The 15,091-nt window shown below is 49.0% G+C and overlaps 3 protein-coding genes across 3 annotated transcripts; all 3 read left to right on the forward strand.

The window, feature by feature from the left end:
• Positions 1 to 65: 65 nt before the first annotated feature.
• L3040_009432 (uncharacterized protein) lies at positions 66 to 2,500 on the forward strand (the record flags this gene model as incomplete). Its single annotated transcript, XM_007293456.2, has 3 exons — positions 66 to 687; positions 764 to 2,055; positions 2,111 to 2,500. 3 exons carry the CDS (start codon positions 66 to 68, stop codon positions 2,498 to 2,500), a joined length of 2,304 nt encoding a protein of 767 aa, XP_007293518.2.
• A 7,603-nt stretch (positions 2,501 to 10,103) lies between these two features.
• Positions 10,104 to 12,058, forward strand: L3040_009433 (uncharacterized protein; the record flags this gene model as incomplete). Its single annotated transcript, XM_007293454.1, has 4 exons — positions 10,104 to 10,214; positions 10,305 to 10,446; positions 10,504 to 11,979; positions 12,030 to 12,058. 4 exons carry the CDS (start codon positions 10,104 to 10,106, stop codon positions 12,056 to 12,058), a joined length of 1,758 nt encoding a protein of 585 aa, XP_007293516.1.
• Positions 12,059 to 13,807: 1,749 nt separating this feature from the next.
• Positions 13,808 to 14,700, forward strand: L3040_009434 (uncharacterized protein; the record flags this gene model as incomplete). The annotated part of the gene is made up of 7 exons (XM_066155962.1): positions 13,808 to 13,810; positions 13,888 to 13,898; positions 14,061 to 14,244; positions 14,295 to 14,368; positions 14,421 to 14,469; positions 14,525 to 14,641; positions 14,692 to 14,700. 7 exons carry the CDS (start codon positions 13,808 to 13,810, stop codon positions 14,698 to 14,700), a joined length of 447 nt encoding a protein of 148 aa, XP_066010236.1.
• Positions 14,701 to 15,091: the final 391 nt, after the last annotated feature.

The following is a 15,091-nucleotide window of genomic DNA, read 5'->3' on the forward strand; positions in this document are numbered from 1 at the left end:
GTGAGGCGCGAGGGACAAATTCGCACCACAGCTAACACTTCAAAGAACAGATCGTACAGGCTAAGATGCCTCCCCACACTCCAACCAAGGATGGTCTTCCGTCTGACAATACCATCTCGCGTCCATGTGCGCCGAGCTTGGCGCCCCCTGATTATACTTCGATGACCACACCCAAGAAGGGCAATGCAAAGGTCTCGCCAGATAAGGTTACGAAATCTGCCAGTAAGAACACCACTTTCAGATTTCCATGGATGAAAAAGAAGAACTCGAAAGGCCTTCCGTTCGATGGCGTCGCTACAAAACACGAGGGTGCGGACCTGGCTGACTCGTCCCAAGTTAAGCGCGTCAGGGCCAAGAAGGGACCTCCACACTCCAAGTCCTCTCCGGTCGGTTTGAAGACGAGTGGCTATGGCGAAGCTGGTAACGGAGACCCTTTCACTGAACAATATACCATGGCCCCGATAACCCCTGTCCAAGCAACAGAGCACAGCGACTCCGAGGGAGAGGAGATGGGCACTGAGCCAGGCCAACCTCCGGTTTGGATGGATCAAAACGGCCTGATTAGTGATTGGGAGGTTCCTCGGGCCCAGAACACCGTGGAGAAGACTAGGAAGAAGCAGAAGGCAGTCCCCGGCGTAAAGGATCCAAATGGTCGTGTGGTTGGTCGCGGCTTGGTTTTGTGGCACCGTAAGTCCCCCATCATCTATCTTTCTCTCTTCTTGAATGCCAAACAATGCCGAAGCTAACGTCTTTCGAAATCAAGGCCCGAGAATGATGGAAAAGCTGATGCTCTGCGTCCAGTATGAATGCCACAAGGCTGGTATTCGGATCCCATGGGATGAGGCCGTGCATAGATTGAACCCGGGCTCAAGCGGCCCCAGCGCCGTGCAGCATTTGAACAAGCTGCGAGACACGTTGGTGGCCGAGGGTCACCTCATCCCACCTGCTTTGGGAAAGGTGACCGAAGCCGATCCGGCCTGGCTTCGCGGATACGCCAGAGATCATACAAAGCAGACTCCCACGGCCACTCGCTCAGTGCCTTGGAACGAAGCCTTGGAGCACCCGAAGGTGAACCTGGTTATCCCAGGTATCATCAAGGGCTCAGGTAACTACCGTGCCGTCCCAAAGGAGCAGAGAGTTCAACTTCCACCAAAGGAGGAGATTGACCCAGCCATCGGCCATAGAGTAAGAATACCAGCTGATCTGGTAGAGGAGGCCAAGGCCGCGCGGGTTGCGAGAGGTTCACGTAGAAAGCGTGGAACTCGGGCTCCTCGCCCCAAACAAGATGATGTGTTGGATGGTGAGGCAGAACCAGCTGAGCTCGGTCCTGATGATGAGTATAAACCAAACAAGAAGAAGGGTGGCCGCGGAAAAGCTCGGCAAACATCTCGCGGCAAAGCCGGTCCCCCTCCTCCCATCCTCAAGATCCCTGTGCCACCAGAGTATACGGAGAGAGTCGCTGCAGATGGTTCTGGAAACGAGGGCAGTCACGGTCTGGCGGATCTCGGAGGTGCTCATCCCGACCAATACCTGGTGCGGAATGGCACCCAGTATCTTAAAGACTTGATGGAGGAGATATCTGCCGATGTCAACATCGTCACAACGCTGAGTGAGAAAGACTTTAGGGCTGTGCTCATATATGGCGCCACCATGGGCTACGGAGATGATACTCTCCAGGAGTTCATTGATCGTCGCCTCCAGGGCGTTCAAGAGGATGTCATGAGTAGTGACGAAGGTTCCTTCTTGACCGCTGGTGGCATGAACGTTGGTCAAGAAGAGCAGATGTCGGGCACCGGATATGGCGAGGAGCAGATTTCGAGCACCGGATATGGCGAGGAGCAGATGTCGAGCACTGGATATGGCGAGGAGCAGATGTCGGGCACTGGATATGGCGAGGAGCAGATGTCGGGCACTGGATATGGCGAGGAGCAGATGTCGGGCACTGGATATGGCGAGGAGCAGATGTCGAGCACTGGATATGGCGAGCAGCAGATTTCGGGCACAGGATATGGCGAGGAGCAGCAGCAAGATAGAAATCCCCTGCTCACATTCGGAGTGAGTCCTTTCTGCTAACACCCACCCGGGGCTTGAGCTGACATCGGTTTCTTAGCTTTTTGCCAATCATGGTAGCCATTCAGACGGCCCACTGCCCCCCATCAGCAGCTTTGCACATACGTACAACCCGAGCCAGGACTTCACTTCCGGAGTGGTTCATGATTACTCGATGTTCAATGGCGGTCCTTCGGCGCAGGATTACCATAATCAAGAACCACAAGTGCCCGAGCCCCGCCACCAATTCTTGAATGGAGGCTCCATCTTCGAGGACCCGCCGGTCGACCAACAGCATGCCGCTGGATGGGCCCCAGAGTTTGACCAGTACGGCGACCACATGTTCTCTTTGGATCCCAACGAGGACGAGAATCTGCGACCTGAGTTTGAGCCATATGAAGAGCCAGCCTCCGTGTCGCCGGTAGACAACTCTTACCGCCACCAATTCTGAGTTCACACCTCGACGTCCCGGCAGTTGCGATCTGCCAGTAACCAAAACGCCTCCTCTTGGCGCTTTGCCATAGGAATGTCTTCCTCGTCCACTTCTTGCTTGTATTACCACCATCTTTCTGACTCTCCGGGGTCCCTGGCTCCTCCTCGCTCACTTCAACCTCATCGCTACTTTCCGACCGAGATGGAGACGAACCTTTTCTCTTCTTCTTCTTTTTTCGATACCAGGTCTTGCGCGCATGTTGGATGATAATGAGGGTTGGAGACTTGCATTCGACCATCTTCACTTCTTCTGCCCCAATTTTTTTTACTTTCTTGTTCTTCTTCTTCAAATACCGAGGTCATAACTGAGATCTCTCTCCTACCAACCAGGGAGAGTACGTATGATGGCCGGCGGTAGCCATCAACTCTGCGGATTTTGCGACCTTTTGATATTCCCGGCTTCTCCTCAGTTGATGGATGGATGTCCTATCGGGGTATGGTGGGCTCTCGATTTCCCGGGCGGTTTGTCATTTTCCTCTCGATGCATACGGTAGATGCATGCATGGATGGACGGCGTGGTGCATCGTCAAGAAAGATCCCCGTCGCTAAGGAGAGAAGAGAGAAAACGGTCTATGGGAGGATACAAATCTGGCTTTGGGCGAGAGTTCCTTTTTTTCCCCCCTTTCCTCCCTTCTTTTTTTGTAGGTGGCTGCTGGGCTGACCTCAGTCACCGAACAGATCAGATAGATAGGTTAGATAGGCATTGTAATTTTAAAGTTGAATTTTCCCTACTAGAATTCCGCGATCCTCGCTCGCTGCGTGAGTGACTTGACTGGTGACTGGTGACCTTTTGGGTTCTACCACGGTACAGGCCTAAGTATTACCCCTCGAGGGCGCCTCAAAAGTTTAGTTTCCACTTTAAACCCCCTGGTTACCCTACCCTCGAGGGGTAATACTTACGCCTGGGACGTAGTAAGTCGTAAATGTCCGTCTCCCTGTGCTGTGTTGTGTTTTGTAGCCAGTAGCGATCCTTGGGTGAGGGAGTGAGGGAGTGGCAGACAAGCAGGCAGGTTATGTCAAGACAAGATGTTGGCTGTCCTTGTCCTCGTCCTCGTCCTTGTCCTTGTCCTCCCTTCGGTTTTCCAGAAATGAACACCCACCCAAAAAAAGGGCGGCATTGTGGAATCCCGCCAATATATAGCTGCAAATACGAGGCAGAGGCAAAGGCAAAGGCAAATTGCCATCACCTGCGAGCGGGATTTGTCTGTCTGATACCATCATCACTTTTGCCGCAGCCGATGATTCGGACTCGGACTCGCACTCGGACTCGGATTCGGATTCGGATTCGGATTCAGAGAGGCGGAGAACATTTCAACTGGTCTCTGAATAAGGTGGCACCCCGAATACCGAAGTGCGGATCCGAGAAGAGAAGACGGACAGGTGGTCGGTCATCGGTCGTCGGAGAGGCGATTGATTGACTGTTCACCGCTGGCTCATTCTTATTTGTTTTCTCGACGACGGATTAGCTCGAGGATGCTACATGGCTCGATCGATCGTCTCGGTCTCGTTCCCTCGAGAAATGACTCGTCTGCAAGACTCTCTCGACCCGAGAGAATGTGGCAGAGGTTTGTGCTGACCAGCATTAATGCGAAAGTGAGAGACATGCGTTGTCTTTCTATTCGGTGGGAATTGATGAAGGGAGGAGTTGGCAGCCAATGGGTTAAAGCAGTTCGACACCTGTTCCATTTCAAGGTATTCGGGGTGTTTTTTTTTTTTTTCGTAGTTTGAAATGAGAAGATGACTTGGGATGTATGTTCTGGTTGGCAAAATTGACTTTCGATGGGGTAAGATATGCTTTGCATCGCTTAACTCAGAGACAGAAGAATCCTCCAAGAAGAAGAGGAGAGAGTGGGTGTGTCCACGGTACTCGAAAGAGAGGGTGAAGCTTCTGTGGTCGCTCATTTCTTCTGGCTTGCAAGATTCCTCTCAAGACATAGTTGACAAGGTGAAGAAGGATCCATGTTGCGATGCGATTTCCTTCAAGATGAAGTGGGTGAGTGGTACGGACTCTGATAAGTGACGGTTACTCCCTGTCACTTTACCCAGAAGCGTCGGTGAAGACGCCAGTGAAGGGCTCGTGTAATCTTCGACGTGTTTCGCGTGTAGGAGAGTGCTCGCAGTTATGTCCTGCTGGTGCTGCTTTTGCGCGGGACAGATGAATCGAGTGCTCGTGGAGAGCCAGGACTGTTGCTTCCCGTCGGGCTGGCAAGTTATAATAGCAGACATGCTCTTCCACCAACTGACTGATGGCGGAGGACAGAATCAAAGATGATGGCACAAGTAAGTAAGTGTGTGATTCATTCTGCTTGAACGAATTCATCTGGTACGAGGCATCGGCGGTCGTGAAGCATAAGCCTAAGGGCTCGGTAGGATACGAAGAGGTATTGTATGGGCCACTGGACTTTGTGTGCATTCTTTTCTTCACACGGGATCAGCGATCGAAGCGTTAACTTAGTGTGGTTCTTAACATACCTTGCGAAATTGGGCTTTACTGATGGCCAAACCAAGCCCACGGGAAGGCTTGACGATCAGGTAAGGAAGGCAGCTTGGTTGGGTTTGCACCTCATGATGTTTTGGCGTTTGAGAGAAGTCAGATAATAGGTCTATACAGCATTGGAAACTGCCTGAAGTATTCATCCCACTGTTGCGATGACCGTAATCAAGCCACGTACTCGCTTAGCCAGAGTGGAATCAATGATCAAGGGCATCAAATAAAGCCGGTAAAAACCCCTGGCAAGATGCGCCCAATAGAGATTGTGCACGCAACTAGTCTCGGCTGCAGTTGATAGGCACCATGATAGAAGGAAGTTGCTCGCTGCATTGGGAAATAACTCTCATTAGCGAATGATCTGTAAGTCAAGCGAAGCTGAGATTTTCCTACCGCCATCCGCATTGGATTCAAGCCTCTCGACTCTCCACCTCTGATGCCCGTATTTATGACCGGCGCCTTGAGAAGGCTTTGCAGAATGATGAAGCTCTATCTTATTGTATATGGAGATATATAGACTGTGACTGTCAATCTTCCTTCGATTGTTTTGGCGGGATCAAGAAGGGATTTGACTTTCGGTCTCGTGTCTGGCAACTAAATTTAAAATTCAGTAAGCATGAATATCAGTATGAATGTGACTAGACAGAGCGATACAATACTACTCACAGTTTTGATAGGGTAATTTCTCAGCGCTTTCACGCCTCGCTTGCGCAGCCAACGTGTAGACAGCCACATCGTTAGTACACACCCGCGGTATAGAGAAAGCGGAGAATGTAGTGAGTTAGAGGGGAAAGCAGTGTTGGTTTGCCAGTAGCAAATTCTGGTATTGAAGTTACTGCGTTGTTCCAGTTCTGCAGCTCGGAAACTTGTACCGGAAGGCTATCCACAACGCTGTAATCCTGTGATCGTCGTGCTCGTCAATGAACTCTTGGATTAGGTGCTTCGCCTTCTTTTCGCTCTTGAGCTTGGCGTAGATAGTGTTATCGTCCTTCGGACCTGATCTATTGTTGCTCTTGTCACCTTTCTGCGGCTCCGCTCCCTCAGCTTTGGATCCGGATGTAGCTTGTTCAGTTGTCAGATTCGATAACCTTTCCAAGAGCAGGTGGGATCAGGTGGCCTTCGGCAATCAAGGTATGTTGTGCAAAAGCAGACCTGCTATGCACATTGCAGTAACCAGTATTATAACCCTACACCGCACGACAAAGTATCTCTCAGTTTGTTTGATTGCTGAACGAGGCTGGGGCCGCTTGAACCTGGGTTTAGTCGATGTACCACCTTGTCCCATGGGATGCGAATGCCAGCCTGATGGCACTGATATCGAGAGCTGTTTGCCTAGGAGTTGGGGTGCCGAACTGATTTGTCTTCATCGAACAAGATTGTCCGCGGCCACTCTTCTTAGTAGTAGTAGTAGTATTGATTTGCGTTTAGCGGGTTAACAGCAGAGCAAGCGCTTCTCGCCTGGCCACTCTTCTTCTTGCTTGGGTTGTACTCATCTTCAGAAGCGAGCTGAGCTCGGCTGGGTCTGCGTGACCATCAACATTATGTTTGAAGAGGGGAGTTCGAGTTCCACGCTTTTTCCATGAACCTCTATTATCTTGTTTGAGGCTTCGGGCAACCGAGGTATCTCGCAGTTTGTCCAACTGCTGAACGGCGCTAGGGCCGCTTGAACCCGGGTTCAATCTGTGTACGGCCTTATCCCATGGGATCCGAATACCAGCCTTGTGGCATTCATATTGAACGCAAAGCATAATAGCCTTATCCCAGTAGTTATCTGAGCCCTTGATGATTCCTAGAATAACCAGGTTCACCTTCGGGTGCTCTAGGGTTTCGTTTTAAGATGAATTCGTTCCAAGGCACTAAACGAGTGGCCGTGGGATTCTGCTTTGTATGGTCTCTGGCGTACCCGCGAAGCCAGGCTAGGTCACCTTTCCTAGAGCAAGTGGAATAAGGTGACCCTCGGCGACTAACGTGTCTCGCAATTCATTCAAATGCTGCACGGCGCTAGGGCCGGTTGAGCCCGGGTTCAATCTATGCACGGCCTGATCCCATGGGATCCGAATACCAGCTTTGTGGCATTCATATTGAACGCAAAGCATAATAGCCTTATCCCAGTAGTTATCTGAGCCCTTGATGATTCCTAGAATAACCAGGTTCACCTTCGGGTGCTCTAGGGTTTCGTTTTAAGATGAATTCGTTCCAAGGCACTGAACGAGTGGCCGTGGGAGTCTGCTTTGTATGATCTCTGGCGTATCCGCGAAGCCAGGCCGGATCAGCTTCGGTCACCTTTCCCAAAGCAGGTGGGATAAGGTGACCCTCGGCCACCAACGTGTCCTGCAGCTTATCTAAATGCTGCACGGCGCTGGGGCCGCTCGAGCCTGGGTCGAGTATGGTTTTGGCGGACCAGTCGTACTGTTCATACGTGATTATAGCGAATGTTTTCGTCTGCGTACACTAACTGAGTAGGTATGTAGCTGTCGCCCAAATCTTCGGACGAACTAGCTTATCTGTGATTAACGGCTTTCCGAATCATCATCAAGCAAATGCTAAGCCGTAGCCTTCAATTCATGAGGGTTCAATTCGCCACGACGGTGATTGGTGAGAAGTAATTGACGTTGGTGGAGGCAGGAGGCACCTTAAAGAGAAAACATGTCAGCCAGAAGTAACGGGAAGAATTTGTGAAGACATTGTTACATACCTTAATCGACTGCGAATAGATCTGCGGTAGCCGAGACGGCTCCAACGAAGAAGTCAAACAAAATTCGAGTTGAATTTAGTTTCTGGCAGGACTATTATCCATCCCTTCCGTCCTTGGACCACCAGCAATCTTTGAAATTCCCAAAATCCGTTGCTCTTCTGGTCCATCGTGGCTATTGCGGCGCATCCATACACCTCTGAACCTGGCTCGTTGAAAGCATCTCCAGAAATTGCGAGCTTTCACATAGCACCCTGCCCAGTTTGTCAGATCTGCCCCCGCTCTAGTATTAGTACATACCTTTAGATCATTTTGAGATGACCTTGTGTATAAAAGAGAGATTGGCGCCGTCCTGTCGAGAATTTGGGTTCGTTGCAGAGGCTCAGTCGGCGTTCTGCGAATTGTCGGCTCTCAACCAGGCAGCAGTGAAAACTGTTTAATGTATCTTCTCTCCAGCGTTGGTAGATATTGTTACGTCGTATTGAACCTCTTCTGATGCGCGCAGAATCTGTCAGTATCACTCGGTTGAGAGGTCGGGGGCATCGATCGCGTCGTGCCCCTGAAGCCGAACATCTTGGGAGGAATTGACATACCAGACACGCAACATGATCAAGGATGGGAGCCAAGAGTCGGCGCAAGCTGGTCTGATAGTCTAGAAGTCAGTAGAGATGCAACTGCGGTCGCCAATCGCAGGTGTCGATGGATTGCGCCTCCGGGTAGGAGTTGAGTTCTCGAAGCGCCTTAGGCTATCTCGAGCTGAGGGTTGGCTTACCAAGGGATCTGACGCCCTGAAAATCAACCAGGAGCACAAGATAAATTAGAAGACTGAGTATACGCTTGCGTTGGGGGCGGCGGCTCTGAGGTGGGTGAAAGGGTGGGAGAGGGAGAGATTCTTGTGTTGGAGACTTAGCAGGATGAGAAAGCGACATTGTGGAGCGAGCCAAGACCATCCTGGGCAAGCCCCACATCTGAATTCGACTGTAGGTCAAATTCCTTGCCTCTGGACATTAAATGGGCTCAGGAGCCTAGTATAGGCATTGGTGGACTTCAAGTGTCTGGTTGCCTATGATACTTGGGCTACTCTTGCAAGTAAAAGGTTTGATAAGTTTGCCGAAAGTTCTTATAGGATATCCTACAATAGATTACCGAGCATATATATACTTGTACGCTCTAGAAGACAGTTCATGTCTGTAGATAGGAAAGAATATCGCAGATCACAGTCTTCAGAAGTTCAGGAAGACTTTAAAGCAATCTGACGACCTGGATTACAATCCTATCATACAGCTTCACAAATGAAGTCGGCAAACAGCATAGCTAGAATGATATAAATATTCAGAAGAACATTTGAAACCTGGTGTTTGGGTAAACGCAGTGCGTAGCTTTTTGTAAGAAATGATTTTGCTTGTTTTTCTTCCTTAAAGAGACTGGGCTGTCATATCTGCACTGATACTTGAAAATACCGCTAGCTAAAAAGAAAAATCTAACACCAAGAACGTACGAAAATTTCAAGACACCATGTGTATTTAATCTCAAAGTAGTACAGAACAGTGTCGTCAAAAAGCTAGTTAATAAAAGTAAATGCAATGGGTATATTGGGATGAAAAATGCATTTATAATCTTAAAGGAAGTCGAATAAGAAATCATTATGCAAATAAATGGAGTTCTGCAGCATTAACAAGAACAGCTAAGCAGACGTAAAACTGTTGACTGACTTACATGTCTCTGTATATCTTGATATTACACAGTCGTCTATTCTCGCTTCGACCCCTTTTTTTTTCTTTTTCCTTTGACAGCTAGATAGGTGTCTGGCACAGGTTAGCCCAGGTATAGCATCCCAAAATTTATGCTAGGCAATTGATAGAAGATGAAGCCGAAGGATGAATAGGATATCATTCGGACTGCTTAGAGCTGGTATTATGCTTATATCTTTTTGTCCCAACCAGTCCTTGATCGATATAGATAACGTCCTGACGTGAAGACATAGGTCCTGTACACAAGGAACATCCTAAAGTATAAGAGGAACATGATTTGAAACAGATGCAAGGTAATAAAGAATCCATGAATTTTTCTTAGTTGTGATAGGAATATAGGAAAGAGTCTCTGGACTGCAGTGGTAGTGTCTGCTTTGAAGTTTGGATAAAAACTACTCCGTGCGAGCCGCTGATCGGAGCTGCGGCCAATATTTAATCCGAGATCACAGGATAAGCCACCTCGAGCTTAAAAAGTCTCCATATTTATTTTCTCTTCCAGAAGGCTCTAAGTAATTTCTACTTCCATCTCCATCACCCAACACCACAAATCTCCGTCCTAACTCGATTCCCTTGCTCTTCTTTTACTCCATTCTCTTGCCTACCCATCACTCTTTAATATCACAATTCCAGCATGCAACGAGCAGTGACTTCTAGGGCCTCGGTCCTCGGACGCTCGTCCTCGAAGCTCCGTCCTGCTGCTTCTGCTGGCTTCAATGCCCAGCAATTGCGATTCGCGCACAAGGTACGTTATGATGGGATCTGCGGAGGGACTGGCGAGGCTTAGCAGACTCGTGGTTTCCGAAATTGAAGCTAATTAGAGTGGCATGATCAGGAACTCAAGTTCGGTGTCGAGGCTCGGGCATCTCTCTTGGCCGGTGTTGAAACTTTGGCAAAAGCTGTGGCGACCACACTGGGACCTAAGGGACGAAATGTATTGATCGAGTCGAGTTATGGATCTCCCAAGATCACAAAAGGTCAGTAAACAATTCCCTAGCTGATATCGACATGGCTGGCTGACGAGAATCCTGCAGATGGTGTTACTGTTGCCCGCGCCATTACCCTGAAAGACAAGTTTGAGAACCTCGGAGCCCGCCTTATCCAAGATGTTGCATCCAAGACGAACGAGACTGCAGGCGATGGAACTACAACCGCCACAGTGCTGGCACGCGCCATCTTCTCCGAGACAGTTAAGAATGTCGCCGCAGGATGCAACCCAATGGATCTCCGACGCGGTACCCAAGCAGCTGTCGAGGCAGTCGTTGAATTTCTCCAGAAGAACAAGCGTGATATCACTACCAGCGAAGAGATTCAACAAGTTGCCACCATCAGTGCCAACGGAGATATCCATGTTGGAAAGCTGATCGCCAACGCGATGGAGAAGGTCGGAAAGGAGGGCGTCATAACCGTCAAGGAGGGAAAGACTATGGAGGACGAGCTAGAGGTTACCGAGGGTATGCGATTTGACCGCGGCTTTGTCTCGCCATACTTCATCACCGACACAAAGTCACAAAAGGTTGAGTTCGAGAAGCCATTGATCCTCCTTTCTGAGAAGAAGATTTCTGCCGTCCAAGACATCATCCCTGCTCTCGAGGCCTCCACCCAACTCCGTAGACCATTGGTCATCATTGCCGAGGACATCGATGGCGAGGCACTCGCAGTCTGCATCTTGAACAAGCTCCGTGGTCAACTCCAGGTCGTTGCCGTCAAGGCTCCTGGCTTCGGTGATAACCGCAAGTCCATCCTGGGTGACCTCGGTATTCTCACCAACGCTACCGTCTTCACCGATGAGCTTGACATCAAGTTAGAGAAGGCTACCCCAGATATGTTCGGAACCACCGGCTCTATCACTATCACCAAGGAGGACACCATTATCCTCAACGGCGAGGGGAGCAAGGACGCCATCAGCCAACGCTGTGAGCAGATCCGAGGTGTCATGAATGACCCAACCACCTCTGACTACGAGAAAGAAAAGCTCCAAGAGCGTCTTGCTAAGCTCTCTGGTGGCGTGGCCGTCATCAAGGTCGGTGGGTCTTCAGAGGTCGAAGTTGGTGAGAAGAAGGACAGATACGTAGATGCTCTCAACGCAACAAGAGCTGCCGTCGAGGAGGGTATCCTCCCTGGTGGTGGAACTGCTCTTCTCAAGGCAGCCAGTCAATCTCTTGGCGGACTCAAGCCAGCCAACTTTGATCAACAACTCGGTGTCAGCATCATAAAGAGTGCAATCACCAAGCCCGCACGTATGATTGTTGAGAATGCTGGGAACGAGGGCTCTGTTGTTGTTGGCAAGCTTATGGATGATTTTGGATCCGACTTCAACAAGGGATACGACAGCTCCAAGGGCGAGTTCGTCGACATGATTTCTGCCGGTATCGTCGATCCATTCAAGGTTGTCCGCACTGCATTGATTGATGCCAGTGGTGTTGCCTCCCTCCTTGGTACGACTGAGGTTGCGATTGTCGAGGCTCCCGAGGAGAAGGGACCACCAGGCGGAATGCCAGGCGGAATGGGTCAGTAACAATTCCTTCTTATACCCCATAAAGTGCTAACACATAATTAGGAATGGGCGGCATGGGCGGAATGATGTAAGATGAAAATGGCGAAGGATGTTAAATACCCACCATGGTGCAGCTCTGGGATGAGCTTTTTGCTGCGATACTACATGACTGTTCTTCTGGATGGTTGTACAACTAATATTTCACCTCACACCCCACTCAGTCCTCTTTCGAGCTTGGTTTAGATTTGGCATTGCAGAGCGATAAGGTGTTATGAAAGGAATGTGGCATTGTAAAATAGTAAGCCAAAAAATAAGTCAAACAAATCAGACATAGTGCATGGCACTTTGCGGCTGGCTGATGGTATCGGTGTTTCGTCCCAGTGCTTGTCTTGTTATCCAGGGATGAAGATATTCCAGGTAGCAAGCAATAATCTTGGGTACTGAATGAAGCTCAATTGATCAGGCAGCCAGTACCGATTTTTGTCGCAGCACATGAGGGCTTCTGCATGCACATATACATATACACACATATATACGTACATATACGTATATATATGTATATACCTTAAAGGCAGGTAGGGGGTCATTTAAACCGTCAGCTGACAATCCGATGACAGTCTCTTTAAGAGACGATTCCAAGAGGTTAGCATAGTTAGTGGATCACCCTAGGCCGATATTTAAAATTAAGTAGAATCTGAAAACAAACGATTTAAATTATTTAAATCGTAGCTAAAATAAAACTATTTCAATCGATTGAATCGTTTTTTATAAGAGCTCGTCTTTTCGTGAAAAGATTATTACTAAAATAAGACGGTTTTAATCGATTAAATAATCGTTTATAAAAGTCGGTCTTTTTATAAAAAGACCGTTTTAAGACCGTCTTGTGGCCGTCCTAAGGCCGTCCCAAGGCCGTCCCCGAACTTGAAACCGTCTCGGAAAACGTTGATTAATAAGCAAATAATATTTTTTTTTATTCAATTACTTAGCAGTCTACCCTCTGTTAGGTATACTACCCCTTTATCACCACCCCCCCCCCCCCCCCCTCAAGTGCTCTGAGGGCGCATCTACGCGGGTGAACTTTTACTGAATCGATCGATTTCGATTATTAAAAATTTAAAGCGTTGATATATAAGCCGTAGCAGCGATACCGAGAAATATCTTGGCATCGAATTTTTTAAATCATTATTAAAACGATTCCATTTAAGAAATAGTTTTTATTTACAATTGTATCTTATTTGAAACAGTTATCGAACTATTTCAATTTTTTAAAACGAGCTTATTAATAAGCCTATTTTAAAAATATAGACGGGGACGGCCATGGGACGGCCGTAGGACGGTCCCAAGCTCGGGGACGATCAAAAAGGTGAACTATTCTTGATTTGTAACTAGTACTGATTTTAAACGGTCCAATAATCGTCTTTTATAAAAGAAGGTCAGAGGACCGCTCAAATGACCCCCTACCTGCCTTTAAGGTACGTAGATATATGTGTGTACTCCGTATACTCACAACGTCTCGAGGTCCCCTCCCGCCCAAGAGAGACTAGCTTACAAATCACCCCACCAAAGGAAGCATCCACCGATAACTTTGCCCCCCGCCCATTTCCCTCCAACCTGCTCCTAAAATACAAGTTTCCGAATCGCATCGATTCCAAGTCCTACGAATAGCCTCATCTCACCTCACCGTCCCCGTCACGTACGTTTGCAATCACTTGCGCACTTTGTTGCCCGTCCCGTCCCGCTCCAGCAGATCTTTCGCTCTCCAGTTCCCCGCTCTGGGCTGACAACATCGTTCGCAGACTTTTTGATTTTCAACTGCTCGTCGCACCCAAATCTATCGCATCATGGTAAGAACTGCGGCCTCAATATACCTGAATCGTAACGTTCATGCTCGACAACTTGCTGATCCTTGATGCCACTGTAGTCTCAATCAGGGTCAGTCCGCGTAACCCCGCCATCCCATCCCACGATCCTCGGAGCACCATAAAGCCGCAGCCGCGCTCCCCCATCCTCGATTTCGGCAGCGCCAGTATAAATGATCATAAGATGCAGTTTCTTTCAGTAAGAGGCACACATACTGATTACGTGGTGGAGCAGAGTCCAGGTCTCGCCCGAGTGCATCAGTGTCTTTAATGACCTGAAGCTCGCTAAAAAAATCAAGTTCATCATCTTCAAGCTTTCCGACGACTACAAACAAATCGAGGTGGAGGAGTCGAGCGAGGACGGCGACTGGGATACCTTCCGCGAGAAGCTCGTCAATGCCCAGAGCAAGAGCAAGACCGTAAGCTGGATAAAAAGTGCACTGGGATGCAGTCACTGATATTGGTGCAGGGAAAGGTCGGCAAGGGCCCAAGATACGCTGTTTATGACTTCAACTACGACCTGTCGTCTGGCGAGGGAACAAGGTACGGGATTATAAGCCCGGGATCCAGGTTTCCTGAGTTGACAAGGATGTAGAAGCAAGATCACCTTCATCGCATGGTCTCCCGATGATGCCGGAATTCAGGTATGTTTCCAACAGGATTACTAGAGCTGGCTTGTCCTGTCTAACGATCGCATAGCCAAAGATGATTTACGCCTCTTCCAAGGACGCTCTTAAGCGCTCGCTGAATGGCATTGCGACCGAGTTCCAAGCAAACGACGAAGACGACATCGAGTATCAGTCCGTCCTCAACAAGGTCAGCAAAGGCTTGGCATAGGCTTGGCATAGGCTGTCACTATTCTCCAGTACACGTAAAACAAAGGCAGTCTTCTCATGATTGAACGATGATTGAGCGCTGACGCAGGGGGGGAATATGGAGGGAGGGAGGACAAGTGTGTTTCGTTTGGTGCGGGTGCGCTTCATTAGGTTGCCTGCTATGGTTGATGCGATCGATGGGCATAGTAGGGCGATGGATTCGAATTCTGTTCTCTCTCTCTGGCTAGTAATGACGGCTTTCTCCCCTCCATTTTGCAGAAGATGGGTTAAAGGCCGAGATCATTGCATGGATGGGATAGGCTTCGACAACAGACATGAAAATATCAAAAGCTACTTGGCATTTCAGCTCCCCCCTCTGGCAACAACTTATCTTCTCCATCCTCCGATTTTGATATCCTCAACGCCGCGTTGCGTATGCCATACTGGCTGT

This window comes from Drepanopeziza brunnea, assembly GCF_022702325.1.
Source record: "Drepanopeziza brunnea f. sp. 'multigermtubi' strain 214-2 chromosome Unknown ctg19, whole genome shotgun sequence".
Classification (NCBI taxonomy): domain Eukaryota; kingdom Fungi; phylum Ascomycota; class Leotiomycetes; order Helotiales; family Drepanopezizaceae; genus Drepanopeziza; species Drepanopeziza brunnea.